The sequence below is a fragment of the Bombina bombina genome, chromosome 4 (genome assembly GCF_027579735.1).
Source record: "Bombina bombina isolate aBomBom1 chromosome 4, aBomBom1.pri, whole genome shotgun sequence".
NCBI classification, from domain to species: Eukaryota; Metazoa; Chordata; class Amphibia; order Anura; family Bombinatoridae; genus Bombina; species Bombina bombina.
In genome coordinates this window covers 814,173,875-814,195,948 of record NC_069502.1, presented here as the reverse complement: position 1 = coordinate 814,195,948, position 22,074 = coordinate 814,173,875, and the positions used below count along the sequence as shown (strand labels likewise).

General features: G+C 46.8%; 1 protein-coding gene across 2 annotated transcripts in view; it reads right to left on the bottom strand.

The window, feature by feature from the left end:
- The window catches only part of LOC128657091 (gastrula zinc finger protein XlCGF57.1-like), a 64,867-nt gene extending 48,657 nt beyond the window's left edge, over positions 1–16,210 (bottom strand). For both annotated transcript variants that reach the window (XM_053711334.1, XM_053711335.1), the window contains exons 1-2: positions 16,058–16,210; positions 2,778–2,885 (exon numbers count right to left, since the gene is read on the bottom strand). In XM_053711334.1, coding sequence (XP_053567309.1) covers positions 2,778–2,885; positions 16,058–16,109 — 160 coding nt within the window. In that variant the 5' untranslated portion in view covers positions 16,110–16,210. The remainder of the gene's footprint in view (positions 1–2,777; positions 2,886–16,057) is intronic.
- Positions 16,211–22,074: the final 5,864 nt, after the last annotated feature.

Sequence of the window (22,074 nt, the reverse complement as noted above, 5' to 3'; positions counted from 1 at the left end):
ACTCTCACGTATTAATACTCACCGACAGGGAGGGAGAGCAGTAAGTAACTGTGTGCACAGCACCGGCAGACTCTCACGTATTACTACTCACCGGCAGGGAGGGAGAGCAGTAAGTAACTGTGTGCACAGCCCCGGCAGACTCTCACGTATTACTACTCACCGGCAGGGAGGGAGAGCAGTAAGTAACTGTGTGCACAGCCCCAGCAGACTCTCACGTATTACTACTCACCGGCAGGGAGGGAGAGCAGTAAGTAACTGTGTGCACAGCCCCGGTAGACTCTCACATATTACTACTCACCGGCAGGGAGGGAGAGCAGTAAGTAACTGTGTGCACAGCCCCGGCAGACTCTCACGTATTACTACTCACCGGCAGGGAGGGAGAGCAGTAAGTAACTGTGTGCACAGCCCCTGCAGACTCTCACGTATTACTACTCACCGGCAGGGAGGGAGAGCAGTAAGTAACTGTGTAGACAGCCCCGGCAGACTCTCACGTATTACTACTCACCGGCAGGGAGGGAGAGCAGTAAGTAACTGTGTGCACAGCCCCGGCAGACTCTCACGTATTACTACTCACCGGCAGGGAGGGAGAGCAGTAAGTAACTGTGTGCACAGCCCCTGCAGACTCTCACGTATTACTACTCACCGGCAGGGAAGGAGAGCAGTAAGTAACTGTGTGCACAGCCCCGGCAGACTCTCACGTATTACTACTCACCGGCAGGGAGGGAGAGCAGTAAGTAACTGTGTAGACAGCCCCGGCAGACTCTCACGTATTACTACTCACCGGCAGGGAGGGAGAGCAGTAAGTAACTGTGTGCACAGCCCCGGCAGACTCTCACGTATTACTGCTCACCGGCAGGTAGGGAGAGCAGTAACTGTGTGCACAGCCCCGGCAGACTCTCACGTATTACTACTCACCGGCAGGGAGGGAGAGCAGTAAGTAACTGTGTAGACAGCCCCGGCAGACTCTCACGTATTACTGCTCACCGGCAGGGAGGGAGAGCAGTAAGTAACTGTGTAGACAGCCCCGGCAGACTCTCACGTATTACTGCTCACCGGCAGGGAGGGAGAGCAGTAAGTAACTGTGTGCACAGCCCCAGCAGACTCTCACGTATTACTACTCACCGGCAGGGAGGGAGAGCAGTAAGTAACTGTGTGCACAGCCCCGGCAGACTCTCACGTATTACTACTCACCGGCAGGGAGGGAGAGCAGTAAGTAACTGTGTGCACAGCCCCGGCAGACTCTCACGTATTACTACTCACCGGCAGGGAGGGAGAGCAGTAAGTAACTGTGTGCACAGCCCCGGCAGACTCTCACGTATTACTCCTCACCGGCAGGGAGGGAGAGCAGTAAGTAACTGTGTGCACAGCCCCGGCAGACTCTCACGTATTACTACTCACCGGCAGGGAGGGAGAGCAGTAAGTAACTGTGTGCACAGCCCGGCAGACTCTCACGTATTACTGCTCACCGGCAGGGAGGGAGAGCAGTAAGTAACTGTGTGCACAGCCCCGGCAGACTCTCACGTATTACTACTCACCGGCAGGGAGGGAGAGCAGTAAGTAATTGTGTGCACAGCCCCGGCAGACTCTCACGTATTACTGCTCACCGGCAGGGAGGGAGAGCAGTAAGTAACTGTGTGCACAGCCCCGGCAGACTCTCACGTATTACTACTCACCGGCAGGGAGGGAGAGCAGTAAGTAACTGTGTGCACAGCCCCGGCAGACTCTCACGTATTACTACTCACCGGCAGGGAGGGAGAGCAGTAAGTAACTGTGTGCACAGCCCCGGCAGACTCTCACGTATTACTGCTCACCGGCAGGGAGGGAGAGCAGTAAGTAACTGTGTGCACAGCCCCGGCAGACTCTCACGTATTACTACTCACCGGCAGGGAGGGAGAGCAGTAAGTAATTGTGTGCACAGCCCCGGCAGACTCTCACGTATTACTACTCACCGGCAGGGAGGGAGAGCAGTAAGTAACTATGTGCACAGCCCCGGCAGACTCTCACGTATTACTGCTCACCGGCAGGGAGGGAGAGCAGTAAGTAACTGTGTGCACAGCCCCGGCAGACTCTCACGTATTACTACTCACCGGCAGGGAGGGAGAGCAGTAAGTAACTGTGTGCACAGCCCCGGCAGACTCTCACGTATTACTACTCACCGGCAGGGAGGGAGAGCAGTAAGTAACTGTGTGCACAGCCCCGGCAGACTCTCACGTATTACTACTCACCGGCAGGGAGGGAGAGCAGTAAGTAACTGTGTGCACAGCCCCGGCAGACTCTCACGTATTACTACTCACCGGCAGGGAGGGAGAGCAGTAAGTAACTGTGTGCACAGCCCCGGCAGACTCTCACGTATTACTACTCACCGGCAGGGAGGGAGAGCAGTAAGTAACTGTGTGCACAGCCCCGGCAGACTCTCACGTATTACTACTCACCGGCAGGGAGGGAGAGCAGTAAGTAACTGTGTGCACAGCCCCGGCAGACTCTCACGTATTACTACTCACCGGCAGGGAGGGAGAGCAGTAAGTAACTGTGTAGACAGCCCCGGCAGACTCTCACGTATTAATACTCACCGGCAGGGAGGGAGAGCAGTAAGTAACTGTGTGTACAGCCCCGGCAGACTCTCACGTATTACTGCTCACCGGCAGGGAGGGAGAGCAGTAAGTAACTGTGTGCACAGCCCCAGCAGACTCTCACGTATTACTACTCACCGGCAGGGAGGGAGATCAGTAAGTAACTGTGTGCACAGCCCCGGCAGACTCTCACGTATTACTACTCACCGGCAGGGAGGGAGCAATGTATTTCAGTCTGATGACTATTCATGTCATCTGTCTCATCCTCTTCCTTCACATTTAATAGCCCAGTGCCCGGGTTTTCCTCTAGACGCCCTGTAATTACAGCAGGAAGTTACCTGATAGAGCACAGTACAGGGTGTAACATAAACTTATATAACAGCAGTCTGTACTTTATGATTTAGTTTATTACACAATTAGTGAAAACCTAATCATTTAGCTAAAAGCATCACACAAATAAATAAATCAGGGGTGCGTTTGTGTCTGGAGCACTATATGGCAGCAGTTTTACTAGAATGTTATCCATTTACAAGAGCACTAGATGGCAGCACTATTTCCTGCCATATAGTGCTCCAGTCACCTACCTAGGTATCTTTTCAACAAAGAATATCATAAGAACAAAGCAAATTTGAAAATAGAAATAAAATGGAAACTTTTTTAAAAATTTTATTCTCCGATTTAAGAAAAGAAAGTTTGGGCTTCAGCTATGGGTAAAATAAAGCAGCATCTTGGATAAGTGTAGTTATTTTGTATGTAACTCCTTGATCTCACACTCTCTGGTAAATGACCTTACATGAGAGAGTCTATAGCAGCGCACTGTGAGGTTTTACATGAGTGATATAATAAAAGCTGCACAAATAAACCTAAAGGAAGAGCTTGCTGCCTGTTTTACTTTTGTATTTGTACACACGTAACAGTTGTGGATTGTGATATACACAATACAGAGCTAAACAGGTGACCCTAATAGAGGGGTCAGCATGCACTAAACCCGTGAGGCTGGATAGCTGATAACACTGCATGAGAATTAGTCAGAATTAGTGCCATTCAAAAAGGAAGAAAGTCCGGCTCAGAACTACATAAAACTGGCAAATAGGAAGCAGCGTTTTGTGCGCAGCAGAGAGATCAGACAGACAAGCAGGATACTAGTGACAGGAAGTACCGGCTATGTAGAATAGATATAATCCAGCACCAGCTACAACCCCAGGATAGAGGGTACTCCTTTGGAGTGACTGCCACACTCACCAACAATAGTGTACAAGGAAGAAAAAGGGTAACTCCTCTTGATTAAAATCCCAATTTTATTGAACAGGATCAGACACAAAAAAAAAACACAACGTTTTGGGGTCAGTACATGACTAAGGGGTACTGACCCCGAAACGTTGTGGTGTTTTTTGTGTCTGATCCTGTTCAATAAAATTGGGATTTTAATCAAGAGGAGTTACCCTTTTTCTTCCTAGGAAGTACCGGCTAGACACCATCACAATATTAGCAGCACCTCCAGCGCCGTACATACTTCTGCCCCCAGCTATACACTGAAGAGCTGCACCATATTGTATATAATACGTTTATGTAACCAGCGGTAACAGAATATTAGCTGCCTCAGCGCCGCACATACTTCTGCCTCCAGCTCTGCACTGAAGAGCTGCACCATATTGTATATAATACGTTTATGTAACCAGCGGTAACAGAATATTAGCTGCCTCAGTGCTGCACATACTTCTGCCCCCAGCTATACACTGAAGAGCTGCACCATATTGTATATAATACGTTTATATAACCAGCGGTAACAGAATATTAGCTGCCTCAGTGCCGCACACACTTCTGCCCCCAGCTACGCACTGAAGAGCTGCACCATATTGTATATAATACGTTTATGTAACCAGCGGTAACAGAATATTAGCTGCCTCAGTGCCGCACATACTTCTGCCCCCAGCTACACACTGAAGAGCTGCACCATATTGTATATAATAAGTTTATGTAACCAGCGGTAACAGAATATTAGATGCCTCAATGCCGCACATACTTCTGCCCCCAGCTACGCACTGAAGAGCTGCACCACATTGTATATAATACTTTTATGTAACCAGCGGTAACAGAATATTAGATGCCTCAGTGCTGCACATACTTCTGCCACCAGCTACGCACTGAAGAGCTGCACCATATTGTATATAATACGTTTATGTAACCAGCGGTAACAGAATATTAGATGCCTCAGTGCTGCACATACTTCTGCCCCAGCTACACACTGAAGGCCTGCACCATATTGTATATAATACGTTTATGTAACCACCGGTAACAGAATATTAGATGCCTCAGCGCTGCACATACTTCTGCCCCCAGCTACACACTGAAGAGCTGCACCATATTGTATATAATACGTTTATGTAACCAGCGGTAACAGAATATTAGCTGCCTCAGTGCTGTACATACTTCTGCCCCCAGCTACGCACTGAAGAGCTGCACCATATTGTATATAAGTTTATGTAACCAGCAGTAACAGAATATTAGATGCCTCAGTGCCGCACATACTTCTGCCCCCAGCTACGCACTGAAGAGCTGCACCATATTGTATATAATACGTTTATGTAACCAACGGTAACAGAATATTAGCTGCCTCAGTGCTGCACATACTTCTGCTCCCAGCTACACACTGAAGAGCTGCACCATATTGTATATAATAAGTTTATGTAACCAGCGGTAACAGAATATTAGATGCCTCAGTGCTGCACATACTTCTGCCCCCAGCTACGCACTGAAGAGCTGCACCATATTGTATATAATACATTTATGTAACCAGCGGTAACAGAATATTAGATGCCTCAGTGCTGCACATACTTCTACCCCAGCTACACACTGAAGAGCTGCACCATATTGTATATAATACGTTTATGTAACCACCGGTAACAGAATATTAGATGCCTCAGTGCCGCACATACTTCTGCCCCCAGCTACACACTGAAGAGCTGCACCATATTGTATATAATACGTTTATGTAACCAGCGGTAACAGAATATTAGCTGCCTCAGTGCTGTACATACTTCTGCCCCCAGCTACGCACTGAAGAGCTGCACCATATTGTATATAAGTTTATGTAACCAGCAGTAACAGAATATTAGATGCCTCAGTGCCGCACATACTTCTGCCCCCAGCTACGCACTGAAGAGCTGCACCATATTGTATATAATACGTTTATGTAACCAGCGGTAACAGAATATTAGCTGCCTCAGTGCTGCACATACTTCTGCTCCCAGCTACACACTGAAGAGCTGCACCATATTGTATATAATAAGTTTATGTAACCAGCGGTAACAGAATATTAGATGCCTCAGTGCTGCACATACTTCTGCCCCCAGCTACGCACTGAAGAGCTGCACCATATTGTATATAATAAGTTTATGTAACCAGCGGTAACAGAATATTAGATGCCTCAGTGCTGCACATACTTCTGCCCCCAGCTACGCACTGAAGAGCTGCACCATATTGTATATAATACGTTTATGTAACCAGCGGTAACAAAATATTAGATGCCTCAGTGCTGCACATACTTCTGCCCCAGCTACACACTGAAGAGCTGCACCATATTGTATATAATACGTTTATGTAACCAGCGGTAACAGAATATTAGCTGCCTCAGTGCTGCACATACTTCTGCCCCAGCTACACACTGAAGAGCTGCACCATATTGTATATAATATGTTTATGTAACCAGCGGCAACAGAATATTAGCAGCACCTCCAGCGCCGCACATACTTCTGCCCCCAGCTACACACTGAAGAGCTGCACCATATTGTATATAATACGTTTATGTAACCAGCGGTAACAGAATATTAGCTGTCTCAGCCAGTGACGTGCATTCATTGGAGGCAGGTGAGGCAGTGCCTCCCCTGGCCAATGTGGGAATTACAGCTTTTTTTATAAAAAAAATAAATAAAAAAATCGTTTTTTTTTTCATTTTTTTTTTTTTCATCTGAAAAGGTGACACCCCCCAACCCCTCCACCAAATTCAGTATTTTATTGAAATGTATTGTTTTTTTTAAAAAAAACGTAATATTAAGTAATACATTCATATTGCACAAGAAGGTAGAGGCCAGCTATCCTTCCATTGCGCAATATGAATGTAATACTGTGCTGTGTTATGGGCCGCTTTAGAGACTGCCACCCAGTGGGGAATAAGAGATAATGCAGCAGTCTCTCTTGCAGCCCATAACTGCTCCCACCGGAGGCTTGCCTCCAGAGCCCTCAGCCCTGCCTGCCCGCCCCTCAGCCAATCAGACATCAGTATGTCTGAGTCTCTGGGCTGAGTTCCGGGCGGGAAATTGTTGCGTCTGTTGGTGGTCAGGTGTTTTCACAGTGCAGCCGTGTCCGTTGTCATCATCAGAGAGAGCAGAGTCAGCAGAGAGAAGAAAGTGCTGCAGTGAGTGCTCAGTGCACTGTCTAGTCAACAGCAGCGGCGTGACCCGTGTGTGAGTGAGACAGCCTCAGTCAGGACAGGATTCAGCATACTACTAGCCAGAGGCAGAGGTAGGTGATGGTACAGAGTCAGTGCTACTGCTTTAATATTATTAGACAATAGACATCACACTGACTATCACTACTGACTCTATGATTGTTACTGGTGCCGGTGTAATTTTTTTAAATTTTTTTCAACTACTTTTTTATTTTTTTCAACTATTTTTTTTTAATTTTTTTCAACTTTTTTTTTTCCCCTTCAGAATTTCTTGGCCCCCCTCGCGCCCCCCCCCCGCGCCCCCCCCCCCACTCGTACACCCCTCCTTCATCTGCCTGTGATGCTGTCTCCTTGTCATGACAGTTTTAAATCAGAGCATTGCCATGGTAACCTGGGGCAACGCTCTGATTTCAAACTGTCATTTCCTGCTGAGCCTGAGAGGGAAAGCAGCTGCCTGTGTGTGATGCAGTTGCCGTAGTGTGAAGTGCTCAGTTAGACAGTGTCCCCATGGCTAGCAAAGCTAATGCCCCCCTGCAGAGCTGCAGATTAAAGGTATGCGATGTGATGTCTCCCTCCCACCCTTCCTCCACTGTGTCTCCCTCCCACCCTTCCTCCCCTGTGTCTCTCTCCCACCCTTCCTCCCCTGTATCTCTCTCCCACCCTTCCTCCCCTGTGTCTCTCCCCCTCCCATGTGTCTCTTCCCCCCTCCCATGTGTCTCTTCCCCCCCCTCCCCTGTGTCTCCCCCCCCTCCCCTGTGTCTCCCCCCCTCCCCTGTGTCTCCCCCCCCTCCCCTGTGTCTCTTCCCCCCTCCCATGTGTCTCTTCCCCCCCCTCCCCTGTGTCTCCCCCCCCCTCCCCTGTGTCTCCCCCCCCCTCCCCTGTGTCTCCCCCCCTCCCCTGTCTCTCCCCCCCCCTCCCCTGTCTCTCTCTCCCCTCCCCTGTCTCTCTCTCCCCCTCCCCTGTCTCTCTCTCCCCCCTCCCCTGTCTCTCTCACCCCCCTCCCCTGTCTCTCTCACCCCCCTCCCCTGTCTCTCTCACCCCCCTCCCCTGTCTCTCTCACCCCCCTCCCCTGTCTCTCTCACCCCCCTCCCCTGTCTCTCTCCCCCCCTCCCCTGTCTCTCTCCCCCCCTCCCCTGTCTCTCTACCCCCCCCTCCCCTGTCTCTCTCCCCCCTCCCCTGTCTCTCTCCCCCCCCCTCCCCTGTCTCTCTCCCCCCCCTCCCCCGTCTCTCCCCCCCCCCTCCCCTGTCTCTCTCCCCCCCCTCCCCTGTCTCTCTCCCCCCCCTCCCCTGTCTCCCCCCTCCCTCCCCTGTCTCTCTCCCCCCCTCCCCTGTCTCTCTCCCCCCCTCCCCTGTCTCTCTCCCCCCCCTCCCCTGTCTCTCTCCCCCCCCTCCCCTGTCTCTCTCTCCCCCCCCCTCCCCTGTCTCTCTCTCCCCCCCTGTCTCCATCTCTCCCCCCCCTCCCCTGTCTCTCTCTCTCAACCCTCTGTCTCTCTCTCTTCCCTCTGCATCTCTCTCTCTCTCTCCCTTCTGTCTCTCTCTCCCATCTGTCTCTTTCTCTCTCTCTCTCTCCCATCTGTCTCTCTCTCTCCCATCTGTCTCTCTCTCCCATCTGTCTCTCTCTCTCCCCTCTGTCTATCTCCCTCTCTCTCTCCCCTCTGTCTCTCGCTCTCCCCTCTGTCTGTCTCTCTTGCTCTCCTCTCTCTCTCTCTCTCTCTCCCCTGTCTCTCTCTCTCTCCCCCTCTGTCTCTCCCTCCCTCCCCCTCTCCCTCCCTCCCCCTCTCCCTCCCTCCCCCTCTGTCTCTCTCTCCCTCCCTCTCTGTCTCTCTCCCTCCCCTCTCTCTCCCTCCCTCCCCCTCTCTCTCTCCCTCCCTCCCCCTCTCCCTCCCCCTCTGTCTCTCCCTCCCTCCCCCTCTGTCTCCCTCCCTCCCCTCTCTCCCTCCCTCCCCTCTCTCCCCTCCCCTCTCTCCCTCCCTCCTCCTCTGTCTCTCCCTCCCCCTCTGTCTCTCTCTCTCCCTCCCTCCCCCTCTGTCTCTCTCTCCCTCCCTCCCCCTCTCCCTTTCTCTCTCTCCCTTTCTCCCTCCCCCTCTCTCTCTCCCTCCCCCTCTCTCTCTCCCTCCCCCTCTCTCTCCGCTCTGTCTCTCTCCCTCCCCCTCTGTCTCTCTCTCTCTCCCTCCCCCTCTGTCTCTCTCTCTCTCCCTCCCCCTCTGTCTCTCTCTCTCTCCCTCCCCCTCTGTCTCTCTCTCTCCCTCCCCCTCTGTCTCTACCCCCTGTCTCTCTCTCTCTCTCTCTCCCCTCTGTCTCTCTCTCTCCCCTCTCTCTCTCTCTCTCTCCCCCTCTGTCTCCCTGTCTCTCTCTCCACTCTGTCTCTCTCTCCACTCTGTCTCTCTCTCCCCTCTGTCTCTCTCCCCCTCCCCCTCTGTCTCTCTCTCCCCTCTCTCCCCTCTGTCTCTCTCTCTCTCTCTCTCCCCTCTGTCTCTCTCTCCCCTCTGTCTCTCTCTCTCTCTCTCTCTCCCCCCTCTGTCTCTCTCTCCCCTCTGTCTCTCTCTCTCCACTCTGTCTCTCTCTCTCCCCTCTGTCTCTCTCTCTCTCCACTCTGTCTCTCTCTCTCCCCTCTGTCTCTCTCTCTCTCCCCTCTGTCTCTCTCTCTCTCTCCCCCCTCTGTGTGTCTCTCTCTCTCCACTCTGTCTCTCTCTCCACTCTCTTCTCTCTCTCTCTCTCCCCCTCTGTCTCTCTATCCATTTCTCTCTCCCTGTCTCTCCCACCCCCTCTGTCTCTCTCCTTATGTGTTTCATTCTCCCCCATGGTCTTTCTCTGTCTCTCTCCCCTCTGTCTCTCTTTGTCTCTCTCTCTCCCCTTCTGTCTCTCTATCTATCTCTCTCTCTCTACCTGTCTCTCCAACCCCCTTTGTCCAATTTACATCAAATATCTAATTTCCTTCATTCTCTTGATATCCTTTGTTGTCTCTCTCTCTCCCCTCTGTCTCTCTCCCGCCTGTCTCTCTCTCTCCCGCCTGTCTCTCTCTCCCCTCTGTGTGTCTCTCTCTCTCTCTCCCCTCTCTCTCTCTCTCTCTCTCCCCCCTCTGTCTCTCTCTCCCCTGTCTCTCTTTCTCTCTCTCTCTCTCCACTCTGTCTCTCTCTCCAATCTGTCTCTCTCTCTCCCCTCTGTCTCTCATTCTCTCCCCCTCCCCCTCTGTCTCTCTCACCCCCCTCTCTCTCCCCTCTGTCTCTCTCTTTCCCCCCTCTGTCTCTCTCTCTCCCCCCTCTGTCTCGCTCTCTCCCCTCTGTGTCTCTCTCTCTCTCCACTCTGTCTCTCTCTCTCCCCTCTGTCTCTCTCTCTCCCCTCTGTCTCTCTCTCTCTCCCCTCTGTGTCTCTCTCTCTCCCCTCTGTGTCTCTCTCTCTCCCCTCTGTGTCTCTCTCTCTCCCCTCTGTCTCTCGCTCTCTCTCCCCTCTTTGTGTCTCTCTCCCCTCTGTCTCTCTCTCTCCCCTCTGTGTGTCTCTCCCTTCTGGGTGTCTCTCTCTCTCCCCTCTGTGTCTCTCTCTCTCCACTCTGTCTCTCTCTCTCTCTCTCTCTCCCCCCTCTGTCTCTCTATCCATCTCTCTCTCCCTGTCTCTCCCACCCCCTCTGTCTCTCTCCTTATGTGTCTCATTCTCCCCCATGGTCTTTCTCTGTCTCTCTCCCCTCTGTCTCTCTTTGTCTCTCTCCCCCCCTCTGTCTCTCTATCTATCTCTCTCTACCTGTCTTTCCCACCCCCTTTGTCCAATTTACATCTAATATCTAATTTCCTTCATTCTCTTGATATCCTTTGTTGTCTCTCTCTCTCCCCTCTGTCTCTCTCCCGCCTGTCTCTCTCTCTCCCCTCTCTCTCTCCCCTCTCTCTCTCTCTCTCTCTCTCCTCTCTCTCTCCCCCCCTCTGTCTCTCTCTCTCTCTCTCTCTCCCCTCTGTCTCTCTCTCTCTCTCCACTCTGTCTCTCTCTCCCCTCTGTCTCTCATTCTCTCCCCCTCCCCCTCTGTCTCTCTCTCTCTCACCCCTCTCTCTCCCCTCTGTCTCTCTCTCTCTCTCTCTCCCCCCTCTGTCTCTCGCTCTCTCCCCTCTGTCTCTCTCTCCCCCCTCTGTCTCTCGCTCTCTCCGCTCTGTCTCTCTCTCTCCCCTCTGTCTCTCTCTCTCTCCACTCTGTCTCTCTCTCTCTCCACTCTGTCTCTCTCTCTCTCCACTCTGTCTCTCTCTCTCTCCACTCTGTCTCTCTCTCTCTCCACTCTGTCTCTCTCTCTCTCCACTCTGTCTCTCTCTCTCTCCACTCTGTCTCTCTCTCTCTCCACTCTGTCTCTCTCTCTCTCCCCTCTGTCTCTCTCTCTCTCCCCTCTGTCTCTCTCTCTCTCCCCTCTGTCTCTCTCTCTCCCCTCTGTGTGTCTCTCTCCCCTCTGGATGTCTCTCTCTCTCCCCTCTGTGTCTCTCTCTCTGCACTCTGTCTCTCGCTCCACTCTGTCTCTCTCTTCTCTCTCTCTCTCTCCCCCTCTGTCTCTCTATCCATCTCTCCCTGTCTCTCCCACCCCTCTGTCTCTCTCCTTATGTGTCTCATTCTCCCCCATGGTCTTTCTCTGTCTCTCTCCCCTCTGTCTCTCTTTGTCTCTCTCTCCCCCTCTGTCTCTCTATCTATCTATCTCTCTCTCTACCTGTCTCTCCCACCCCCTTTGTCCAATTTACATCTAATATCTAATTTCCTTCATTCTCTTGATATCCTTTGTTGAAAATCATATCTAAATATGCTCAGTAGCTGCTGATTGGTGGCTGCACAATAGATACCTCATGTGATTGGCTCACCCATGTACATTGCTATTTCTTCAACAAAGGATATTGAAAGAATGAAGGCATATCCTAGCCAGTGCCTCACCTGCCTCTGACCTCACTGCACGTCACTGGTCTCAGCGCCGCACATACTTCTGCCCCAGCTACACACTGAAGAGCTGCACCATATTGTATATAATACGTTTATGTAACCAGCGGTAACAGAATATTAGCTGCCTCAGTGCCGCACATACTTCTGCCCCCAGCTACACACTGGAGAGCTGCACCATATTGTATATAATAAGTTTACGTAACCAACGGTAACAGAATATTAGATGCCTCAGTGCCGCACATACTTCTGCCCCAGCTACGCTCTGAAGAGCTGCACCATATGGTATATAATACGTTTATGTAACCAGCGGTAACAGAATATTAGCTGCCTCAGTGCCGCACATACTTCTGCCCCCAGCTACACACTAAAGAGCTGCACCATATTGTATATAATAAGTTTACGTAACCAACGGTAACAGAATATTAGATGCCTCAGTGCCGCACATACTTCTGCCCCAGCTACACACTGAAGAGCTGCAACATATTGTATATAATACGTTTATTTAACCAGCGGTAACAGAATATTAGCTGCCTCAGCGCCACACATACTTCTGCCCCCAGCTACACACTAAAGAGCTGCACCATATTGTATATAATACGTTTATGTAACCAGCGGTAACAGAATATTAGATGCCTCAGTGCCGCACATACTTCTGCCCCAGCTACACACTGAAGAGCTGCAACATATTGTATATAATACGTTTATTTAACTAGCGGTAACAGAATATTAGCTGCCTCAGCGCCGCACATACTTCTGCCCCCAGCTACATACTGAAGAGCTGCACCATATTGTATATAATACGTTTATGTAACCAGCGGTAACAGAATATTAGCTGCCTCAGCTCCGCACATACTTCTGCCCCCAGCTACACACTGAAGAGCTGCACCATATTGTATATAATACGTTTATGTAACCAGCGGTAACAGAATATTAGCTGCCTCAGTGCCGCACATACTTCTGCCCCCAGCTACACACTGAAGAGCTGCACCATATTGTATATAATACGTTTATGTAACCAGCGGTAACAGAATATTAGCTGCCTCAGCGCCGCACATACTTCTGCCCCCAGCTACACACTGAAGAGCTGCACCATATTGTATATAATACGTTTATGTAAGCAGCGGTTACAGAATATTAGATGCCTCAGTGCCGCACATACTTCTGCCCCCCAGCTACGCACTGAAGAGCTGCACCATATTGTATATAATAAGTTTATGTAACCAGCGGTAACAGAATATAAGCTGCCTCAGTGCCGCACACACTTCTTCCCCCAGCTACACACTGAAGAGCTGCACCTTATTGTATATAATACGTTTATGTAACCAACGGTAACAGAATATTAGATGCCTCAGCGCCGCACATAATTTTGCCCCAGCTACACACTGAAGAGCTGCACCATATTGTATATATAATACGTTTATGTAACCAGCGGTAACAGAATATTAGATGCCTCAGCACCGCACATACTTCTGCCCCCAGCTACACACTGAAGAGCTGCACCATATTGTATATAATACGTTTATGTAACCAGTGGTAACAGAATATTAGATGCCTCAGCGCCGCACATACTTCTGCCCCCAGCACTGAAGAGCTGCACCATATTGTATATAATACATTTATGTAACCAGCGGTAACAGAATATTAGATGCCTCAGTGCCGCACATACTTCTGCCCCCCAGCTACGCACTGAAGAGCTGCACCATATTGTATATAATAAGTTTATGTAACCAGCGGTAACAGAATATTAGCTGCCTCAGTGCCGCATACACTTCTGCCGCCAGCTACACACTGAAGAGTTGCACCATATTGTATATAATACGTTTATGTAACCAGCGGTAACAGAATATTAGCTGCCTCAGTGCCGCACATACTTCTGCCCCCAGCTACACACTGAAGAGCTGCACCATATTGTATATAATACGTTTATGTAACCAGCGGTAACAGAATATTAGCTGCCTCAGTGCCGCACATACTTCTGCCCCCCAGCTACACACTGAAGAGCTGCACCATATTGTATATAATACATTTATGTAACCAGCGGTAACAGAATATTAAGAATATTAGATGCCTCAGCGCCGCACATACTTCTGCCCCCAGCTACACACTGAAGAGCTGCACCTTATTGTATATAATACGTTTATGTAACCAGCGGTAACAGAATATTAGCTGCCTCAGTGCCGCACATACTTTTGCCCCAGCTAACACTGAAGAGCTGCACCATATTGTATATAATACGTTTATGTAACCAGCGGTAACAGAATATTAGCTGCCTCAGTGCTGCACATACTTCTGCCCCCAGCTATGCACTGAAGAGCTGCACCATATTGTATATAATACGTTTATGTAACCAGCGGTAACAGAATATTAGATGCCTCAGTGCTGCACATACTTCTGCCCCCAGCTACACACTGAAGAGCTGCACCTTATTGTATATAATACGTTTATGTAACCAGCGGTAACAGAATATTAGCTGCCTCAGCGCCGCACATACTTCTGCCCCCAGCTACGCACTGAAGAGCTGCACCATATTATATATAATACGTTTATGTAACCAGCGGTAACTGAATATTAGCTGCCTCAGTGCTGCACATACTTCTGCCCCCAGCTACACACTGAAGAGCTGCACCATATTGTATATAATACGTTTATGTAACCAGCGGTAACAGAATATTAGCTGCCTCAGTGCTGCACATACTTCTGCCCCCAGCTACACACTGAAGAGCTGCACCATATGGTATATAATACGTTTATGTAACCAGCGGTAACAGAATATTAGCTGCCTCAGTGCTGCACATACTTCTGCTCCCAGCTACGCACTGAAGAGCTGCACCATATTGTATATAATACGTTTATGTAACCAGTGGTAACAGAATATTAGCTGCCTCAGTGCCGCACACAGTGACGTCTGTAGATGCACACAGCTGGGTAGAAACAAGCAATGCTTCTTATGTTATTACACTTACCTTTTTCTCTTGGTATCCTTTGTTCAAATTTAGCTCCTTCCCATGACAAAATACCTAAGTATGCTCAGAAGCGTGCACGTGTCTGGAGAACTGTATTTACTGCACACTGCTCAGCCTCATTCAGTAAACTCTCATGATAAACATTGTTGCCAAATATAAAGTGTGTTCCTATGCTTATCTCATGACAAGCACTGCTGCCATATATACAGCACACTCCTGTGCCTACCTCAGTATGCTCTTGTGACAGGCACTGCTGCCATACATACAGCACACTTCTGTGCCTACCTCAGTATGCTCTCATAACAAGCACTGCTGCCATATATACAGCACGCTCCTGTGCCTACCTCAGTATGCTCTCATGACAAATACTGCTGCTATATATACAGCACGCTCCTGTGCCTACCTCAGTATGCTATACTGCTACCATATATACAGCACGCTCCTGTGCCTACCTCAGTATGCTCTCATGACAAATACTGCTACCATATATACAGCACGCTCCTGTGCCTACCTCAGTATGCTCTCATTACAAGCACTGCTGCTATATAATCAGCACGCTCCTGTGCCTACCTCAGTATGCTCTCATTACAAGCACTGCTGCTATATAATCAGCACGCTCCTGTGCCTACCTCAGTATGCTCTTGTGACAAGCACTGCTGTCATATATAAAGCACACTCCTGTGCCTACCTCAGTATGCTCTTATGACAAGCACTGCTGCCATATATACAGCACACTCCTGTGCCTACCTCAGTATGCTCTTGTGACAAACACTGCTGCCTCATATATACATCACACTCCTGTGCCTACCTCAGTATGCTCTTGTGATAAACACTGCTTCCATATATACAGCACACTCCTGTGCCTACCTCAGTATGCTCTCATGACAAGCACTGCTACCATATATACAGCACACTCCTGTGCCTACCTCAGTATGCTCTCATGACAAGCACTACTGCCATATATACAGCACACTCCTGTGCCTACCTCAGTATGCTCTCATGACAATCACTGCTGCCATATATACAGCACACTCCTGTGCCTACCTCAGTATGTTCTTGTGACAAACACTGCTGCTTTATATACAGCACACTCCTGTGCCTACCTCAATATGCTCTCATGACAAGCACTGCTGCCATATATACAGCAAAACCAGGTGACATGCATGTGACGTCCTGCTTACCCCCATGTGCATCAGGAAGGTCTGAGGTTTGGGTCTCGGTCTTGTCAGACATTGTCTTGATCAGCAGAACTGAATTTGTCAGATATTCTTATAATGTTTCTTCTTTACTGGCAAACACAGTGATGTGTATTGTGCGTGATTTTCACAGTAACAGCAGCCTAAACACACACAGAGAGAGAGGGTCTCATGTACATATCATTATCATAGGGGAGAATTTGTGAATTATGGCGTCATACACAAACCAAGATACAACAATCACTCAACTTAGTCATAAAGAGATTACATTAAATACAACTGATTAATACAACAGGGGACAGTGATTGTCCAAAGAAAAAAAAAAGGAAAAAGTGTAAATAATTATATATATATATATATATATATATATATATATATATATATATATATATATATATATATATATTTCTTTCATGTAATTAGCAAGAGTCCATGAGCTAGTGACGTATGGGATATACATTCCTACCAGGAGGGGCAAAGTTTCCCAAACCTCAAAATGCCTATAAATACACCCCTCACCACACCCACAAATCAGTTTTTACAAACTTTGCCTCCTATGGAGGTGGTGAAGTAAGTTTGTGCTAGATTCTACGTTGATATGCGCTCCGCAGCAGGTTGGAGCCCGGTTTTCCTGTCAGCGTGCAGTGAATGTCAGAGGGATGTGAGGAGAGTATTGCCTATTTGAATTCAATGATCTCCTTCTACGGGGTCTATTTCATAGATTCTCTGTTATCGGTCGTAGAGATTCATCTCTTACCTCCCTTTTCAGATCGACGATATACTCATATATATACCATTACCTCTACTGATTCTCGTTTCAGTACTGGTTTGGCTTTCTACCACATGTAGATGAGTGTCCTGGGGTAAGTAAGTCTTATTTTCTGTGACACTCTAAGCTATGGTTGGGCACTTTTATATAAAGTTCTAAATATATGTATTCAAACATTTATTTGCCTTGACTCAGGATGTTCAACGTTCCTTATTTCAGACAGTCAGTTTCATATTTGGGATAATGCATATGAATAAATCAATTTTTTTCTTACCTTAAATTTGACTTTTTTTCCTGTGGGCTGTTAGGCTCACGGGGGCTGAAAATGCTTCATTTTATTGCGTCATTCTTGGCGCAGACTTTTTTGGCGCAAATTTTTTTTTCTGTTTCTGGCGTCATACGTGTCGCCGGAAGTTGCGTCATTTTTGACGTTTTTTTGCGCCAAAAGTGTCGGCGTTCCGGATGTGGCGTCATTTTTGGCGCCAAAACCATTTAGGCGCCAAATAATGTGGGCGTCTTTTTTTGGCGCTAAAAAATATGGGCGTCACTTTTGTCTCCACATTATTTAAGTCTCATTATTTATTGCTTCTGGTTGCTAGAAGCTTGTTCACTGGCATTTTTTCCCATTCCTGAAACTGTCATTTAAGGAATTTGATCAATTTTGCTTTATATGTTGTTTTTTCTATTACATATTGCAAGATGTCCCAGATTGACACTGAGTCAGAAGATACTTCTGGAAAAACGCTGCCTGGTGCTGGATCTACCAAAGTTAAGTGTATCTGTTGAAAACTTGTGGTATCTGTTCCTCCAGCTGTTGTTTGTAATGAATGTCATGACAAACTTGTTAATGCAGATAATATTTCCTTTAATAATGTTACATTACCTGTTGCGGTTCCGTCAACATCTAATACTCAGAGTGTTCCTGTTAACATAAGAGATTTTGTTTCTAAATCCATTAAGAAGGCTATGTCTGTTATTCCCCCTTCTAGTAAACGTAAAAGGTCTTTTAAAACTTCTCATTTTTCAGATGAATTTTTAAATGAACATCATCATTCTGATTCTGATAGTGGTTCCTCTGGTTCAGAGGATTCTGTTTCAGAGGTTGATGCTGTTAAATCTTCATATTTATTCAAAATGGAATTTATTCGTTCTTTACTTAAAGAGGTCTTAATTGCATTAGAAATAGAGGATTCTGGTCCTCTTGATACTAAATCTAAACGTTTAAATAAGGTTTTTTAAAACTCCTCTAGTTATTCCAGAAGTTTTTCCTGTCCCTGATGCTATTTCTGAAGTAATCTCCAGGGAATGGAATAATTTGGGTAATTCATTTACTCCTTCTAAACGTTTTAAGCAATTATATCCTGTACCATCTGACAGATTAGAATTTTGGGACAAAATCCCTAAGGTTGATGGGGCTGTCTCTACTCTTGCTAAACGTACTACTATTCCTACGGCAGATAGTACTTCCTTTAAGGATCCTTTAGATAGGAAGATTGAATCCTTTCTAAGAAAAGCTTATTTATGTTTGGGTAATCTTCTTAGACCTGCTATATCTTTAGCGGATGTTGCTGCAGCTTCAACTTTTTAGTTAGAATCTTTAGCGCAACAAGTAACAGATCATAATTCTCATAGCATTGTTAATCTTCTTCAACATGCTAATAACTTTATTTGTGATGCCATCTTTGATATCATTAGAGTTGATGTCAGGTATATGTCTCTAGCTATTTTAGCTAGAAGAGCTTTATGGCTTAAAACTTGGAATGCTGATATGTCTTCTAAGTCAACTTTGCTTTCCCTTTCTTTCCAGGGTAATAAATTATTTGGTTCTCAGTTGGATTCTATTATCTCAACTGTTACTGGAGGGAAAGGAACTTTTTTACCACAGGATAAAAAATCTAAAGGTAAATTTAGGTCTAATAATCGTTTTCGTTCCTTTCGTCACAATAAGGAACAAAAGCCTGATCCTTCACCCACAGGAGCGGTGTCAGTTTGGAAACCATCTCCAGTCTGGAATAAATCCAAGCCTTTTAGAAAACCAAAGCCAGCTCCCAAGTCCACATGAAGGTGCGGCCCTCATTCCAGCCCAGCTGGTAGGGGGCAGATTACGATTTTTCAAAGAAATTTGGATCAATTCAATTCACAATCTTTGGATTCAAAACATTGTTTCAGAAGGGTACAGAATTGGCTTCAAAATAAGGCCTCCTGCAAAGAGATTTTTTCTTTCCCGTGTCCCAGTAAATCCAGCGAAGGCTCAAGCATTTCTGAAATGTGTTTCAGATCTAGAGTTGGCTGGAGTAATTATGCCAGTTCCAGTTCTGGAACAGGGGCTGGGGTTTTATTCAAATCTCTTCATTGTACCAAAGAAGGAGAATTCCTTCAGACCAGTTCTGGATCTAAAAATATTGAATCTTTATGTAAGGATACCAACATTCAAAATGGTAACTATAAGGACTATCCTGCCTTTTGTTCAGCAAGGGCATTATATGTCCACAATAGATTTACAGGATGCATATCTGCATATTCCGATTCATCCAGATCACTATCAGTTTCTGAGATTCTCTTTCCTAGACAAGCATTACCAGTTTGTGGCTCTGCCGTTTGGCCTAGCAACAGCTCCAAGAATTTTTACAAAGGTTCTCGGTGCCCTTCTGTCTGTAATCAGAGAACAGGGTATTGTGGTATTTCCTTATTTGGACGATATCTTGGTACTTGCTCAGTCTTCACATTTAGCAGAATCTCATACGAATCAACTTGTGTTGTTTCTTCAAGATCATGGTTGGAGGATCAATTTACCGAAAAGTTCATTGATTCCTCAGACAAGGGTAACCTTTTTAGGTTTCCAGATAGATTCAGCGTCCATGACTATGTCTCTGACAGACAAGAGACGTCTAAAATTGATCTCAGCTTGTCGAAACCTTCAATCACAATCATTCCCTTCAGTAGCCTTATGCATGGAAATTCTAGGTCTTATGACTGCTGCATCGGACGCGATCCCCTTTGCTCGTTTTCACATGCGACCTCTTCAGCTCAGTATGCTGAACCAGTGGTGCAGGGATTACACAAAGATATCTCAATTAATATCTTTAAAACCGATTGTACGACACTCTCTGACGTGGTGGACAGATAACCATCGTTTAGTTCAGGGGGCTTCTTTTGTTCTTCTGACCTGGACTGTAATTTCAACAGATGCAAGTCTGACAGGTTGGGGAGCTGTTTGGGGGTCTCTGACAGCACAAGGGGTTTGGGAATCTCAGGAGGTGAGATTACCAATCAATATTTTGGAACTCCGTGCAATTTTCAGAGCTCTTCAGTCATGGCCTCTTCTAAAGAGAGAATCGTTCATTTGTTTTCAGACAGACAATGTCACAACTGTGGCATACATTAATCATCAAGGAGGGACTCACAGTCCTCTGGCTATGAAAGAAGTATCTCGAATACTGGTATGGGCGGAATCCAGCTCCTGTCTAGTTTCTGCGGTTCATATCCCAGGTATAGACAATTGGGAAGCGGATTATCTCAGTCGCCAAACGTTACATCCGGGCGAATGGTCTCTTCACCCAGAGGTATTTCTTCAGATTGTTCAAATGTGGGGACTTCCAGAAATAGATCTGATGGCCTCTCATCTAAACAAGAAACTTCCCAGGTATCTGTCCAGATCCAGGGATCCTCAAGCGGAAGCAGTGGATGCATTGTCACTTCCTTGGAAGTATCATCCTGCCTATATCTTTCCGCCTCTAGTTCTTCTTCCAAGAGTAATCTCCAAGATTCTGAAGGAATGCTCGTTTGTTCTGCTGGTGGCTCCAGCATGGCCTCACAGGTTTTGGTATGCGGATCTTGTCCGGATGGCCTCTTGCCAACCGTGGACTCTTCCGTTAAGACCAGACCTTCTGTCGCAAGGTCTTTTTTTCCATCAGGATCTCAAATCCTTAAATTTAAAGGTATGGAGATTGAACGCTTGATTCTTAGTCAAAGAGGTTTCTCTGACTCTGTGATTAATACTATGTTACAGGCTCGTAAATCCGTATCTAGGAAGATATATTATAGAGTCTGGAAGACTTACATTTCTTGGTGTCTTTCTCATCATTTTTCCTGGCATTCTTTTAGAATTCCGAGAATTTTACAGTTTCTTCAGGATGGTTTGGATAAAGGTTTGTCTGCAAGTTCCTTGAAAGGACAAATCTCTGCTCTTTCTGTTCTTTTTCACAGAAAGATTGCTAATCTTCCTGATATTCATTGTTTTGTACAAGCTTTGGTTCGTATAAAACCTGTCATTAAGTCAATTTCTCCTCCTTGGAGTTTGAATTTGGTTCTGGGGGCTCTTCAAGCTCCTCCGTTTGAACCTATGCATTCATTGGACATTAAATTACTTTCTTGGAAAGTTTTGTTTCTTTTGGCCATCTCTTCTGCTAGAAGAGTTTCTGAATTATCTGCTCTTTCTTGTGAGTCTCCTTTTCTGATTTTTCATCAGGATAAGGCGGTGTTGCAAACTTCTTTTAAATTTTTACCTAAGGTTAAGTAAATTCTAACAACATTAGTAGAGAAATTGTGGTTCCTTCATTATGTCCTAATCCTAAGAATTCTAAGGAGAGATCATTGCATTCTTTGGATGTAGTTAGAGCTTTGAAATATTATGTTGAAGCTACTAAGACTTTCCGAAAGACTTCTAGTCTATTTGTTATCTTTTCCGGTTCTAGGAAAGGTCAGAAGGCCTCTGCCATTTCTTTGGCATCTTGGTTGAAATCTTTAATTCATCATGCTTATGTCGAGTCGGGTAAAACTCCGCCTCAAAGGATTACAGCTCATTCTACTAGGTCAGTTTCTACTTCCTGGGCGTTTAGGAATGAAGCTTCGGTTGATCAGATTTGCAAAGCAGCAACTTGGTCTTCTTTGCATACTTTTACTAAATTCTACCATTTTGATGTGTTTTCTTTTTCTGAAGCAGTTTTTGGTAGAAAAGTACTTCAGGCAGCTGTTTCAGTTTGATTCTTCTGCTTATAATTTCAGTTTTTTTCATTATAAGATTTAATCTTTATTTTGGGTGTGGATTATTTTCAGCGGAATTGGCTGTCTTTATTTTATCCCTCCCTCTCTAGTGACTCTTGCGTGGAAGATCCACATCTTGGGTAGTCATTATCCCATACGTCACTAGCTCATGGACTCTTGCTAATTACATGAAAGAAAACATAATTTATGTAAGAACTTACCTGATAAATTCATTTCTTTCATATTAGCA